General features: G+C 37.0%; 1 protein-coding gene across 1 annotated transcript in view; it reads left to right on the top strand.

Annotated features, from left to right (window-relative positions):
* Ecpas (Ecm29 proteasome adaptor and scaffold) overlaps positions 1–15,428 on the top strand; it is a gene marked incomplete at its 3' end in the record, with an annotated part of 129,567 nt that extends 114,139 nt beyond the window's left edge. Inside the window, 24 exon segments of the mRNA XM_051187859.1 lie at positions 1,886–1,951; positions 3,110–3,199; positions 4,909–4,981; positions 5,502–5,561; positions 5,564–5,592; positions 5,674–5,697; positions 5,699–5,741; positions 5,892–5,939; positions 5,942–5,997; positions 5,999–6,034; positions 6,036–6,084; positions 6,636–6,767; positions 6,770–6,843; positions 7,491–7,534; positions 7,565–7,574; positions 7,667–7,756; positions 7,758–7,854; positions 9,175–9,248; positions 9,250–9,313; positions 10,610–10,618; positions 10,621–10,714; positions 12,569–12,613; positions 12,615–12,655; positions 15,358–15,428. Coding sequence (XP_051043816.1) covers positions 1,886–1,951; positions 3,110–3,199; positions 4,909–4,981; positions 5,502–5,561; positions 5,564–5,592; positions 5,674–5,697; positions 5,699–5,741; positions 5,892–5,939; positions 5,942–5,997; positions 5,999–6,034; positions 6,036–6,084; positions 6,636–6,767; positions 6,770–6,843; positions 7,491–7,534; positions 7,565–7,574; positions 7,667–7,756; positions 7,758–7,854; positions 9,175–9,248; positions 9,250–9,313; positions 10,610–10,618; positions 10,621–10,714; positions 12,569–12,613; positions 12,615–12,655; positions 15,358–15,428 — 1,419 coding nt within the window.
* Positions 15,429–15,586: the final 158 nt, after the last annotated feature.

Below are 15,586 nucleotides of genomic sequence, written 5' to 3'. Positions count from 1 at the left end.
ATGTCCCTGGTAGTTGCATAACTCTTGGGCGCCCTTAATGGCCACAGGTTACAGCCAAGACCCTGGGCATCTATGTGACCTTTGGTGGCAACATTGGCATGGACATCAATACAGACCTTGGCTTTGGTAGAACCATGGATTCAGACATGGTCCTAGGTAGCAGCCCAGGCCCAAATGTCACCATGGTCCCAGATGGTAACCTAGGCCCCCACAGGAGCATGGGCCCTCAGATTCCAACATAGTCCTAGGTGACATCCTAGACTGCTTAAATCGGCACAGTTTTTTATGGTCTCAGGAGCCACAGACCCTGAATGCAGCTGGGCCATGGACACAGACATGATCCTCAATCATAGCCCCTGGTCTGGACTATACTATGGCTCTAGTTGATAGTCTTCTCCACCCAAATCAGCCTGGCCCTGCAGCAACACAACCCTCAGACACCAAAATGGTCAGAGGTTGTGGGCCAGATACTAGGCATCTACCTGAGCCCTTGTGACAACATGGACCAGGGGCATCAACGCAGACCTCGGCTGCAGCAGGATCATGATCTTAGACATGGTTCTTGGCAGCAGCTCAGGTCAGGTTGTTCCCATGGCCCTCACGTGGCTGTATAAGCCACTCGCATTAACATGGCCCCCACAGCAGCTTGGCCATTGAACCCCAATGAGGGCCCCAGTGTCAAGAGGGTCCATAGACATCAAGCACAGGCCCCAATGGCTGCTCCAGGGCTCTTGATCAAGGCCTAGTCCTTGGTCATAGGCCCCTGACATCTCCCCTGGACTCAGGTGACCAGCTGGCCATTTACGTAAGACTATTGTTACCACCTTCACCTCTCTCGATCTGCATCTGCCTCTCTTCCCAGCCACAAATCATTCTGCCTATCCTTCTCTTCTACCTCCCTCTCCCTGTATTCTCTCACTACAACAGTGCCCAACCACTCAGTGCCAGGTTTTTTGGTTTCATCACAGATGGTACTTGGTTGAATACTGCCTGCCCCAGCCATAAGAGGTGACAGGATGGCATGGAGCTGTTACCTCCCCTCTCTCCCAAGCCTGGGCCTAGAGACCTTGGGCACTACTTGGTGTGAGGATACTCTTGAGCTGGGCAGGCTCCTGGTTGGTTGTGGGCCCCTGTAGACTCAAAAGTCTGCAGTGAGGTGTTGTTTCTTCTTTATTCACCATTCTTTACTATTTCGGTATTAGGTTTGCCACCTCCCCTATACAATGTTTACTAGGTATTAAGAGTTAGGGGACATAAATTCTGCCCATGCTTTGCAAGCCTTAACAAATCACTTTTGCATGCCTTATATTTCTCTGGGTAGTGTTTTTCCCTCACGTAATTTCTAAATTATCTTTGTAAATGTGAATCCACATTACCAAGTTAAAGAATTAAATGGATTATATACACACGTACTATGTTTGATTGTTCACTCAGACAACTTTTAAACATTATGTAGAAGTTCAGTGTATTGCCTTTTTAAGTGGGTAGAGAACCTGAGACCCAAGAAGGCTGACTTGATTAGAGCCATAGTTAATTTGTTAACTAATGTGAATGCATTAGTCAATTTTTTTTTGCAATATTAGGAATTGATCCCAGGGCCTTATGCATGCTGAGAATACAGTGTACTATTGAAATGTACCACCAGCCCATATGTTTTGTTTATTTTTAACTGTTGTCTGAATTTCCAACCTTTGGGAGATGTTAATTGTACCATTAAATCATTAAGTGAGGTCAGAAGATACTAGAATTAGACTTTTACCTGCTTTCGTTATTGATTATTTATTTAAAAGTTTTTAGTTTGGAAATAAGACCCTTTATTTGGAGTTTATATGGCTAACTCATAATTAGTTGAATGCCTTAAGTGACTTGAGTTTGTGCTCTTCAGGCTGCAATGGATAGTGCTCGACTCAGTGCTGCCAAGTCCTCTCCCATGATGGAGACAATCAACATGGTGAGTTTCCAAATACAACTTGAAAGCTCATTTGTTTCTCTTTAAGTACAGTTCTTCAAAGACTTCATGTTGTGTAACATGAAACAAACCAAAGGGGGATGCATTGATAAAATACTGTGAATCCAATTTTTTCTTTCAAAAATTTTAAGTTTTTAATGGGTATATAAAAATTGTACATATCTTGGACATTTTTCTTAATTACTAATAGAAGTAAATTTTTTGGATAGCAGAATTACATGGAAAACAACCTTAGTCTTATTATTTTAGTAAGGTTCAGAGGCATGCTATTTGTTTATTTTTATTTTATTTTATTTTATTTTATTGTCATTACTTTCTGCCTGCTTCTGAGAAATTTCTTTGGAAAAGACCATGAAATTGTAAGCTTTAGAGGTATTTTAATGAAATTAGTAGTACAGAAGATTGGTGTCAGGAACTGAGCAATAGAGATGTGTTTCAGATGTCAGAAACATTGTGTAGTGAAGCATTCATGGTGCTTTGAGGTTCTGAGTACTGCAGTTCTCAGAGTCTTGGCAGAGCTGCCTTCTGGGTACACTTCTGTAGTTACTAGTAAGAGCTTGTTGCTCCCTGGAGATTGTTTTCTAAGAAGACCACAAACTGGACAAGAATAAGGTTGTTAGTGTCACTGGGGACCATTGCCAGTGTTTAGTCTAAGAATCTTATGTCTTAGTTGTATATTGGAGAAAGTGATAGCAATATTTAGCAAACTTCACTTGGAAATATTCATAAATAATGAATGTCCATAGACATTTTACATTTTAAAAATGATAACAAGCTAAGGTGAAGTCATAAGAAATTGACTTATTTGGAATCAGTTTTAATCTATGCATTTTATATTAGATATAGATTGATAGAGGGGAGATTGAAAGAGAGGTTCTTTATTCTTAGGTAACTCTTTCCTCTTTTAATAAACTAATTATGTTTTATTTCAGTTTTAATGTTGAACCATTAGCGAATTTTCTGTTTGCAATACTGTGGTAGTTTAAAATATTCAACTGGAGCAAAAGCAAACTAGTGATTTTTCAACTTTATGTTAAATCCAATGGGTATATATTTGACATGGGTAGTTTTTTAGATGAATATATGATACTAACTTCATTATTTGCTTAGGCTTGCCTTTGTTTTTATTATTTTCCAAAGTGCCTGCAATATCTTGATGTGTCGGTGCTGGGAGAGCTAGTTCCTAGGTTATGTGAACTGATCAGAAGTGGTGTAGGTCTTGGAACTAAGGTAAGATTGTGTGTTTGTGTGTGTGTAGAGAAAAGTTGTTGTCATGCAGCTAAGGCTGGCCTTCAACTCTATTATATACCGTAGGCTGGTCAATCCTCCTGTCTTAGCCTAATATTGGAAGACGTGTCATACTACACACATTACCACACCCAGTAATGTGTGCTGTGTGTGTTTATGTATGCCCATGTGTAGATGGAAGTTTCTGTCTGGTCCCACAGTTCCCTTTAGACCCAAATTAACATACAGAGGCTTATATTAATTATAAACTCTTTGGCTTTTTGCTCAGGCTTATTACTAATAAACTCTTACAACTTAAATTAACCCATAATTCTTACCTACTTTTAGCCATGTGGCTTGGTACCTTTTCTCAGTAAGGATTCTCATCTTGCTTCCTCTGCATCTGGCTGGTGACTGTGTCTCTGTCTTTCCTTCCCAGAATTCTTCCAGTCTGGTAGTCTCTAATTTATATTTCCTGCTTGGCTACTGGCCAATCAGCTTTTTATTAATCCAATACTAGTGATAAATCTTTACAGTGAACAAGAACATTATCCCACATTACCTGTGCATGTGGAGCTTACATAATATTTGTTTGTTTATTTTGAAGCTATGCCTCCTATAGCCTCATCTCAGCTCAAACTCCCCTATATAGCTGAGGATGGCTTTGAACTTTCGATTCTTCTGTCTATCTTTCCTAGAACTGGGATTATAAGCATCATGCTTGTATGCTATCTTACATGCTATCATGCTCTGCTTGTCTTACAGAACTGGGATTATATTGTCATGCTTGTATGCTATCTTACATGCTATCATGCTCTGCTTGTTTTACTGTTTTTAGTAAAATTATTTCTGGTTGTCATGTAAGCACTTTTGGATTTTCTATTATTACCAGTCAATGGAGAAACACCCTTATCTGTCAAGGAATATTCATTTTAGATAGTAATTTACTAATTTTCATGTAAGAGCAATAAGTTTTGGATAGAAAAATATCTTCTTTGAGAGTCTTAAAAAGGTTTGATACTACCTTCATCTGCTTACTTTTTCCTACTGTAAAATTTTGTTGTTGTTGTTATTTTGGACCAAATCTAAACTCTGGGGTGTCCCCACACAACTGTCTGCCTCAGAGTTTGCAGTGCTGGGAATGTGTGTGTCATGACATTCAGCTGCATCTCCATTTTAAAAGAAATGACTCATTTCTCCCCCATGATAAAAAGTTATTTCACCTATAGTTAGCATTTATAAATCAGGAGAAAGTTAAAAAAAAATTTATCTGTTTGTGTTTCTAATGTTTCCTCCTGTGTGTTTTTTTTGCATGCATATCTTCCACATTGTGTTTGTTAAAGGGTATGTGATGTTGCTCTGCTTGTGGCAATACATCCTTTATTTTAGTCAAACAAGGGAGATTTGACTTTTAGCTTTTAAAAGAAATTAAAGAACCATACATAAATCTGATTTCTTTGGAAATTCCTCAAATGAAATTGTTACTGCAGTTGTTTGTGATAACGCATCTTGTTTGGAGAATTATGTTTTTTTTTTTCTTATTCATAGTTCTTGCTCTGTATGTTTACAATGCTTTGCTTTTACTATGTTGAATCCCAGAGGAACTATTAGACTTCATATGGTTTATCTTTAAATTGCTGGGGCCTAAAAGAAGTGGTTTGATAGAACATTGTGACATCACACTTAGACCTTTGTTTTTGTAACCTTAAAAGGGAGGTTGTGCCAGTGTCATCGTTTCCTTAACTACTCAGTGTCCCCAGACTTAACACCTTACCAGGTGAGCTTGTAATATGAAGGAGATACTTTTTCATGGCTGTGCTGATTTTAGAGTTTTAAAGGGAAAATTATTTGGACATGCTTGTGTGCTTTGCTTTCATTCAAACTTGACACAGTTGTTTTGTTAGCAAGCTTTTATTGTCTTACAAATAAGTTTCTCAGTGTTGTAAAGAGATAAAAAGTACCTTTCATTCTGCAGAACTTTACTCCCTCTTTTTTTTTTTTTTTTTCCTGTTTATAACTAACTTACATGTTTTTTTTTTTTCTCTTTCTAGAGAAATCCTGGTAGAATTTTTTGTATATAGCTCCTCTTAATTTTGTATCATCCACAATATTCTAGACATAGGTTTATTTTTAATTTTTAAATCAAATGAAAGAAAGGGAGTAGGTAGAACAAATAATATTCAAAAGATCTAAACTACTATGTAGTAAATCTGATTAATTTCAGGGTTATGGGGTGTTTAGTTCTAACAATGTAACAGACTATTTGGCCAACCACACAAATAGATATTTTTATGTATTCCTATAGGTAAACTTATGAGTGCTTTGCTTAGTGGCCTAACAGATCGGAACAGTGTAATTGAGAACTCCCGGCATTTGCCATGGGCCATTTAGTTCGGGTGAGTTGAATTTCTTACTCAGTTAAGTACAGCTCTGGGGAATTACCAACAGCGAGTGAGTAGGAGTTGTTTGTTTTCCAGACGCCACGGGATAGCAGCACTGAAAAAACTGCTACAGAAGCTCAATGGCTGGTACATGGAGAAAGAAGGTACCTTTTTTTTCTGTTTTATGTCATTTGTAAGTTTAGGTATTAACCAAATAAACTACTGTTTTTGTAGGAACATTTTTAATTGGTTTATTTAGATCATTTTCCCTGAAAAATAGTAAATGCTTACAAAATTTTGGTTTTTCTCTTGAGAACCTATCTACAAGACCTCTTGTGCTTTGACTATTCATGCAATTGGAAGATAAGCCCTGATGTATTGAAGAACCATGCCAAAGAAATTCTGCCCTTGGCCTTCCTAGGGCATGCATGAAATTGCTGATGAGGAGAAATCTGAAAAAAGAAGAATGTAATTTGTGGACTGAAGTGTGGCAGGAAAATGTACCTGGTTAGTAAATGGTAGCTGCAAAGTAAATGTGTTTTAGCCCATAGCTGGAATTTTGACTCATATTGTTTCTTCCATAATTTTTCAAGGACTTGAACATGTGTCACATTTAATTTTTAGGGCCTCCTAATTTCTAAGTTTTTGAAGTGCCACTCAGAGCTCTTTTATTTGACTTGTTGCTGTATGTGTGAGAGAATATAAACTTTCTAAACAAAGCAAAACCTTACTTAGGTTAGTTGAATATAATTGTGATTTTATGTGGTCTTAGAGTATTATTGTAGAGCTGTATTTTTAACCTTGGATAAACATCTAGTGATGATAAACTTTTTTTGAATAATATCTCAGCAGTATGTCATAGTTCATGAATTCCTGCTGTTACATAAAGAAGCTGCACTACTCCCTGTGTCTAACTTTAGCAAGTGGTGTGTATGGTTTATGAGTTGACAGTCACTGCTTTGGGTAGATGGCACTGACTTACATTTAAAAATTATTTTTAAAATGTTTTCTTGTCACTTGGAGAGGTGTTTTAACTTTTCTTTCCCTTTTACATGTAGGCTCTTTTGGAGGCCTTCGACTATATATGCAGGAGTTGGTTGCTATTACCCAGAAGGCCTTACAATCGCAGTCTTGGAAAATGAAAGTTCAGGGTGCAATTGCTATGGCATCAATTGCAAAACAAACAAGCTCTCAGTACCTCCATATTTGGGAATGATACTGAGTGCTTTGGTGCAAGGCCTGGCTGGAAGAACATGGGCAGGAAAGGTAAAAGAAACATTCATGTTAAAGAATCAGGACTGTATCTTTCTATAGAGTAGGAATCTGATTTGATGTGACTTTGAATTACTTTTGCAGGTAGGTTTTCTAGCTAGTGAATTTATATCAAAGTATGTCTTATATGTTCTTGAATAAAGCCTAGTAATTTTAGAGATTGGAATATTTTACATATTCAGCTGTAGAAGTTGCCCTCTAAACCAGGTCATCATTTTGTGCCCACTGACCTTCAGGTAGAGCCAGAATTGGCCATTTGTGAAATTAAGTACATTGAACTACTTCTAATCCTGGCTTGATAATTAGAAACTTCTCTTTATACAAGCGGGTATAGAAAAAAATATGTATAATGAACATTCCATGGGAAACGTGATTGTGTCAATATTTGCACTGTATTTTGTAAAGTGGCCACCATAGTGTTGTGGTCATAATAATGGATTGCCTGGGACCTTGGTGCACGGTTCTTGGGCTTTTATGAGTTAGAGATTGGTGGTTTGGGTAGAATTCAGTAATGTGCATAAGTGAATAAATGTTAGTTTTTGTTGTGGTAGTTATAAAATATTCAATGGGGTGATTGTAGTCATAGTGCAAAGAATGTGAAATGTAGGTTTACCAGTATTTCTTCATCTTTAACTTATCAGGAAGAACTACTAAAAGCCATTGCCTGTGTGGTGACAGCTTGTAGGTAATTTTTATTAATGAATTTAATGTGAAGCTTAAAGCTAGTAGTTTTTTTTTTTTTTTTTTTTTTTTTTTTTTTTTTTTTTTTTTTAATTATTCTGATATTTTTGGCATGGATTCCATAGTACAGAGTTAGAGAAGTTCTGTGCCCAACCAACCCACCACAAATGAAATTCTTCAGGCTGTCTTGAGTGAGTGTTGCAAAGAGAATCTCAAATATAAGATTTGTAGCAATTGGCTGTGCAGCTGATGTTTTGAAAGCCACCAAGGAAGACAGATCTAGGAGTTTTCTGATATTGTCACACCCCCATCAAGAAGGTAATGGCTACCTGTATCATCTTAGATTTTCCTGTCCTGGTTATGTATTTTTACTAGGACAAGTTTAGCAGTAAAGTAACAGAAAATCCCCAGAATATTATGGTCTCAAACAAGGTAGAAGTTTATTTTACTGGATAGTTGGAAGCCCCATTAAGTCTTCAGGGATCCAGAGACGTGATTTCTTATACATTGTCCTCACGGTCTGTGGTTTGTGTTTCAGGCAGATGACCAAGGATATAAAGTTAGGATCATAGTAAAACATTTAATTCTCTCAAGAAATTTCTAGAAACAGAAACATATTGCTTTGATTCGCCTTCCCATTACTAGCACATAGCCCCATTTGGCAGCAGATGAGGCTAGGAAAGGTAATTTTTATATGGGCACTCTTTCTCCACCTGTGGGAGGAGGAAGAGAGTACCTAGATAGTGGAATAGCTTCCAATAAATTCTACCTTGCCAGCATGTGCACATGCTGCGAAGTCATTTAGTGTGAAGACAAGTATTGTGTGTTGTATAGTACACCTCTGCATTGTCTTGGGGAATTTTGGTTGTAAAGAAAAAATGACAAATACTTAATTTGAAACTGAAGTACTCATCTTTTAATAAAGTGACATTGCAAGGAAAGAGGGGATGTAGTTGGTCTGTTTGTTTTGGTTAGTTTTGAGACAGGCTCATTTTTATTATGTACTGACGGGCCATCCTAGAACTCACCATGTAGCTGTGTAGACCATTGTAGCCTCAAACTCACAGAGAGCTACCTGCCTTTGCCTCCTGAGTCCTGGAATAAAAGGTATGACCACCACTCCTGGTTTGACTACTTATTTTTAAAGCAGATCAAAGCATTATCGCTTGTGTTGCTCCCAATTCATATATCTGTTTTCTTTCAGTAATAAGGCTGTCTTAGGTATTTCTGTGGTAATGTATGGGTTTTGGAGATTGGTATTTTAAATAGATTATGTTGTTTGTGAACTTGTTTAATTACTTCTGGCTTCTTTACCAGTTTTTCAAAAAAAGTTGTGTTTGGGTCATTGCTAAGTTCTCTCCATCTTTAATTCTCTTTGATTCAAATGCACATTCTTGTAAGTTACCTAGAGTAGTTCATATTTGGCATTTTTTTTCACTTTCACTTACAAATTCTTTTAAAGTATTTCTGAAATTTATTAGAAATGTATACTCTTAATACAAACATAAGAACTCATGGTAGAGAACTTAGCATTTAGTTCTTGGTCAATATCTCCTGTTCTACACTTTTACTGTTTTAATAGTATAACTGTAATTTGAAGAAGGAAATACATACAATTTTCTTACCTGTTTTGAAATGTCCTAGAACTCACTTGAAAGCATGGAGTTCGGAGCACCAAAGGTGAAGATGAAAATGATAAGGAAAGAGAGCTGCAGTTGGGAGTCTCTGCTGGGTGCCTTTGAGAGCTTGGGCAAAGCCTGGCCCAGGAACCCAGAAACCCAACGTAAGCATCCCAACACAAACTTGTAGAAGTCCTGTAGCCAGAAGTCACTTGGCAAGAACACAGAGTTTCTTCATGGCTTAGGTAATAGTTCTGGCGTAGTCTGAGTATTAATAGTGAGAATATCCTATATCTATTTTACTCTTACACCAGCAAATAAGTACATGATTGGATCACTGTAGTATTAGGGATACTTTAGGAAAGTATCACAGGGGCATGGAGAAATAACTCAGTGGTTAAGCACATTCACTAGCTGCTCTTCTGGAGGACCCAATGAGTTTGAGTCCAAGCATTCACATCCATCTGTAACTCCTGACCCAAGGCATCCAAGAGCACTCATGTGGTGCACAGATAAACATCCTGACAAAACACCCATACACTAAATAAATAAATAAATAAATAAGGAAAGATAAAGGTAAAAACATATCTTTAAAACAAAAGTATCACAGACTGGATGGTTCAAGCAACATATTTTTTTTTTTTTTCCTTCTTGATTTTGATGGGTAGAAGTGTAAGTACAAGATCAAGTAGACTTGGCTTCTTCTGAGACTTTTCTACTTACTTTGTGAATGGTTGCCTTTCTTGTCTTTACATGGCTTCCTTCTGTGCTGCTGTGTCCTGATCTCTAGTAAAGGGATTAGAGGAAAAAAAAAAAAAAAAAAAAAAAAAAAGCTCTACAATATTAGTAGAATTCCTTCCTTTCAAAAATTGCTGGCCTTGCTATCAAGTCTTCAGTAAGCAAGTGATAGTTATTTTATTGAGAAACTCATGGCATAGATTTTCAGAATTAAATATATATTAACAAAGGATTAAAAATAGTAAACCTTGATTAATGGTTCAAGTTGTAGGTTACAGCCGGCCCATTGACAAGGCCTTATATTTGAACAGATGCTAAATATTTTGGGTCTTGTTCTAGGAACTACAGTCTGTCCCAATGAATTATCTCTGTATTTATTATTTGTATATGTATATTTTCTTTGTATAGTATATTTTCTTTGAGCCCATCATTCTTTGTGTAGCATATGAAGAATTTCTCAAAAAAAATTATCAATTTGGAGTGGTGTTAGAACTATAGTGGAAATTGGATTGCTTGATTAACTTGCTTCATAGCTAGAGAAGGGTATAAAATACTGCTAAGAGTTTGGGAGAAATTCCATGTCCACAATTAAAGGCATTTTTTTTGTGCCTTTCCTCCACTTTTGTCTGTTTTTAATGCTGCATATTCTTTTCTCTGTCCCTCCTTTGTTATCTCTCACTTTTAGATATTCCCTCCTCTGACCCTCTTCATCTTCTTCCCAGGCTGTTATCGTGTGAGCTGTGCAAACTGATGTGTGAACGACTAAGACTCAGCACATGGAAAGTGCAGCTAGGTGTCCTCCAGTCGATGAACGCCTTTTTCCAGGGGTAATTTGCTTCATGATCTCAGGTTTTTATTTTATTTCCCTATTGAATGGAAATTTTTAACATTTGCACATTTTTAAAATAGGAAATAGATTCTTTTTCACACAGTATATCCTAATTATAGTTTCTCCTCCTTCTACCCTCCCCACTTCCCTCCCTTCTGGTTCTACTCCCCTCTGTCTTTCATTAGAAAAGAACAGATTTTCTAAGAGATAACAACCAAAAGTGACAAAATAAAAACTATCGTATCAAAGTTGTACATGTAACCTAGCAGGAAGAAAAGTCTCGAAGAGCTATCACCAAAGTCAGAGACCCACTCATTCTGGTCAGGAGTCCCATAAAATATTAAGCTAAGAGCTATAATGTGCACTCAGAGGTCCAGGTGTAGACCCATGTAGATATGGTACTTGCTGCTTCCATCTCTGTGAGCTCATATGTGCCTTGCTTAGTTGATTCAAAGGGCTTTTTCTCCTGGTGTTCTTAATCTCAGGCTCTTATAATCTTTCTGCCTCTTATTCAGAGGAATTTTTTGACCTCTGATTTGATGTAGATCTCTATTTAGACTTCTCTACATAATGTCTGGCTGTGGGTCTCTGGCATCTGTTTCCATCCTCTTCTGGAGTGAAGCCACTTTGATGATGACTGGATAAGGCACTGATGCATGAGTACGGCAGAATATCATTAAGAGCCATTTTATTGATACCCATTCTTTTTAGATCAATAGTGTTTGGTTTTACCCTAGATCTCTGGGCTACATAGTTTCTGGTTCTTGGTCACCTAAGCTGTGTCAGGTGTGGATTCTTTCAAGGAGTGGGTGGCCCTTAAGTCAAAATAGGTATTGTTTGGATGCTCACACAAATTCTGTGCCAACATTGCCCTAGTGTATTTTATAATCAGGACAGATGATAGGTCAAAGGTTTTGTGGCTGAGTTAGTGGCCCCCCTTTTTTTGTTTTGTTTTTCTGGTAGACTTGCAGAGGACTTTTCCACACCATGAGACTAAAATGTAGCGGTAAAGGCTCCTGTAGACACTAGTTCAACACTCCATGTTCAGTGAATTGTGGGTGTTGTCCTGGGCAATGGGACTCCACTATCAGTTTTTAGGAGAGCAAACTTTGTCTTAGCAATAGCCTGAGTTTTTTGAGGATTTCTGTGAGACCCCCTCCCCTGCCTGACTAACATCTCAGCTGAATGCAGCCCAGCCCATAAGCCTCACCTGGCTACAAAAGATGGCCAGTTGAGACTCGCTACCCGCCATTATTCACCTCATAGATTCCAGGAAGCTTTACTGCACTAAGGCTTCCATACCACCCGGCAAATTCCCCCAGCTCCAGCCACCCCAGCCTTTTTTTCCTCACCCCATGTCCTCCACAGCTTGTAGTTTCTGCCCCCCCCTCCCTCCTACCAGCCTGCCTTTAAAATCTATATTCCCTCCCAGGAAAATTCATGCATTCCCCCCAGACCCTTTCTCTTTATCTAACCTCTCTGGGTCTATGGATTGTGGCTTAGTTATCATTTATTTAACAGCTAATAGTCCACAGATAATTGAATACATACTATATTTACCTTTTTAGGTCTGGGTTCCTTACTCAGGATGTTTTTTTTGTTTTGGTTTGTTTTTTGTTTTTATGTATTTTCGTTTGTAGTTCCATCCCTTTGCCTGCAAATTTCATGATGTCATTTTTAAACAGCAAAATACCACCGATTGTGTGTTATTTACACAGTCTTATAATTAATTCTAGATACTACTAGTATATGAAATATCATGATAAGTGATATGTACAGATAGAGGTTATACAGGGAAGGTTTTAAACTTTTAGTGTTGGAGTGATATTGTATGTCACTTTTAAGCTTATAGGTTAATGCTTTTGGAGGAAGAACATGCAGATTCTGAAGCTCTGTTAAATTCTTCTTGAAACTTGTAAATCAATTACTTACTCTTTAGGTGAGTGTAACTAGAATTTGAATAGTTTTTTGTTGCTTATATTTATTTTGTTTTTGATGCTGGTGCTGGTGATCAGGCACAGTCCTTCATGCGTGTTTTTAGGCAGGCACTCTACCACTCAACTATATACTTCACCCCTTTTTGTTTTGAGTCAGGGTCTCTTTTTTAAGATATTTGTTGCTGTGAAGAGACACAATGACCATAGGAACTCCTACAAAGGAAAACATTTAATTGGGGTGACATATGTGTTTCAGAGGTTTAGTCCATTATCATTATAATGGAGATGGCAGTGTTCTGGCCAGGCATAATGCTGGAGGAGGCAGCTGAGGAGTTTGTATCTTTATTCACAGGCAGCAGAAGACTGAGTGCCACACTGGGCTTAGCTTGAGCAAGTGAGATCCGTGGTGCTGGCCCTATAGTGACACACTTTCTCTAACAAGGTTATATCTACTCCAACTAGGCCATATCCTCAATAGCACCACTCCCTGTGGGCTAAGTATTTAAACATATGAGTCTATGGGGTCCATTTCTATTCAAACCACCACAGTCATCACACCCAGCTCAAGAAACCTGATTTTTAAACTAAGAGCTGAGTCTTAGGATCTAGCTGTCTGGATTATTGCTGACTGTTCTATTTATATACCATATGTACCCTGACAAGTGTTTTATCCGGAATTACAGTAGAATTTTAGATTTACCTTTACGCCAGCATTAAACATTTTTTAATATAGTTTCCAGTTTTATAAAACTGTTAAAATAGCTCAGTTAGTACTTAGTATATACTTAACAGGAGTTACCAGCTAACACTGTTGTCCCCTTTATCTTTTGGACTTCTTTATCTTTATCCTGAGCCCTTCAAAAGTGTATTGATTATAACATGTTCCTTTATTTTTAAGTTTTTGAGATACATTTTTTTTAATTTAAAACTGTAGTTATCAATTTATACAATATTGTAGAATGCAGGTTTTACCAGTTTTTTTTTTTTTTCTCATTCATATTGTAATTTCTCAAGTAATTCTTTGCTTGGATCTCACATCCCCTCAACCTCCATTAAAACATACAGCCCAGGACCAAATACAAATAAAATTACTTAATTTTATAGTTTATCACACACACACTCTCTCTCTCTCGCTCTCATTTCCTTAGACAGGGGCTTCTCTCGTATAGCCTTGGCTATTTTTGAACTTGCTCTGTTGTCCAGGCCGACCTCCGTCTCCAGAGTGTTGGGATTAAAGTGGTGCACCATCCTTCACTCCTGGCCTTTATAGTCACTTCTCATTTGGCACATTCCTTTGGCCTCTCTTTCTCTTATATTATACTCATGATTTTGAAGGATAAAGCCTTTCCTCCTTTTTTGAAAAAATAACAATTTCATTTGTTGTTTGTTTGCATTTCAATAGGCTTGGATCTAGCTTATGAATTCTGATGTTAATGTGTTTTTCCTCACATCAAGAGGGGCCAATGTTCAGCTTTCCTAATTTTTCATTGTTAACTTTTGCTTACCTAGTCGAGGTACTGTGGATTTTGTCTCTAATATCATTCTTATTTTTCCTTGTATTTAATAGCATACTTTATTATTATTATTATTATTATTAACAATTAATCTCCTTCAATCTATTAAACAGTTTGTGAGAAGACACTAAGTAAGACCACATTCTCATATGTATTACTCTTGGAAGTTTATCCTTTAGATTTTAAAAATGCATTGATGATTCTTCTTTGTTTAGTTCTTTTCTATGGTGTTATTTTTTTTTTTTTTTTTTTTTTTGTATTCAACTCTAGGCCTTTCCTCCACATTAACTATTTGGTAGTTGCCATTTTAATTTGAACAAGATTCTTCTCTTCTTCCTATTTCTTTATTTATGCATCATTAGTCATTACAATAGCAATCCCCACACACACCAACCTCTCAATGTTTTATAACTAATTATTTTTAGGAGTTAATTTTAATTATGTGTACTTACACCAGTGTCCTCACAGTCCAGAGGTGTGAGGTTCTCATGAAACTGAAGTTACAGACTATTGTGAGCTGCCAGTGGGGTGCTACGATTTCAACTCTGGGCCTCTGAGCTGCATGAGGATTACATGGTGCTGATCCATCTCTAGCTCCTGATTATTGTCATTAATTAATTTGTTATTTAATTGTCTTAGATATTACTAATGAAAGTCTCTGCAAGCTGATTCCCTGTCCCTTTGAGGGGGGTCACCATTACTTTTTAGTACTTCACTTCCCGACTTAGATGCATAGTAATTTTGGTTAGACAATTCTCCAAAAACTCAGTGCCTTGTGAATGAGTATGTGTACCAACAAAGCTTGTTTTGTTTGTAATTCTTGGAAGTAGCATGCTTTTGTGGCTATAGAGCTGTAATAAATGAGGATCATGCAGATCAGAGCCATATTTATGTATGACATAATTATGACATGTGTTTGGGATAGTGTGTTTTGATCTCCTTGTGTCTAAGATGAGTCTTTCAAAACATTAAATATATTAGGGCTAATATATTTGGCTGTCAATAGTGCCTCAAAAAATAATGAATGTGGACATAGAGCATAATTTAAATATTTGATAATAATTAACAAATAGAAGTTTTCTTCAAAAATGAATCCACAGAGTTTTAACTTTTTATGTTTCAAACACTAATTTACTCTTGGGAGTTCTGTTTTTAAAACATACTTATGAATTGCCTATTTTCTTCCTTAGAAAATAAGACCTACTCATCTGTGAGAACAGAAGCTTTATCTGTGGTAGAATTGCTGCTTAAAAACTTGAAGGTGAGTTCTGATTAGAGTACCAAAAACCAGGATACTTTGTGACACACACTTTCGGGATATTTTTTATTTGTTTTTGCTAATGGTGTAAAATACACATTAATGTATATGTGACATACAAGTAGACTATAGAGAACTAAAGTCATTAAATTTTAAAGATT

The sequence above is a fragment of the Phodopus roborovskii genome, unplaced genomic scaffold (genome assembly GCF_943737965.1).
Source record: "Phodopus roborovskii unplaced genomic scaffold, PHOROB, whole genome shotgun sequence".
In the NCBI taxonomy this organism is placed as follows: Eukaryota; Metazoa; Chordata; class Mammalia; order Rodentia; family Cricetidae; genus Phodopus; species Phodopus roborovskii.
The sequence above is the reverse complement of the archived record's forward strand: the minus strand, read 5'-3'. Positions and strand labels throughout refer to the sequence as shown.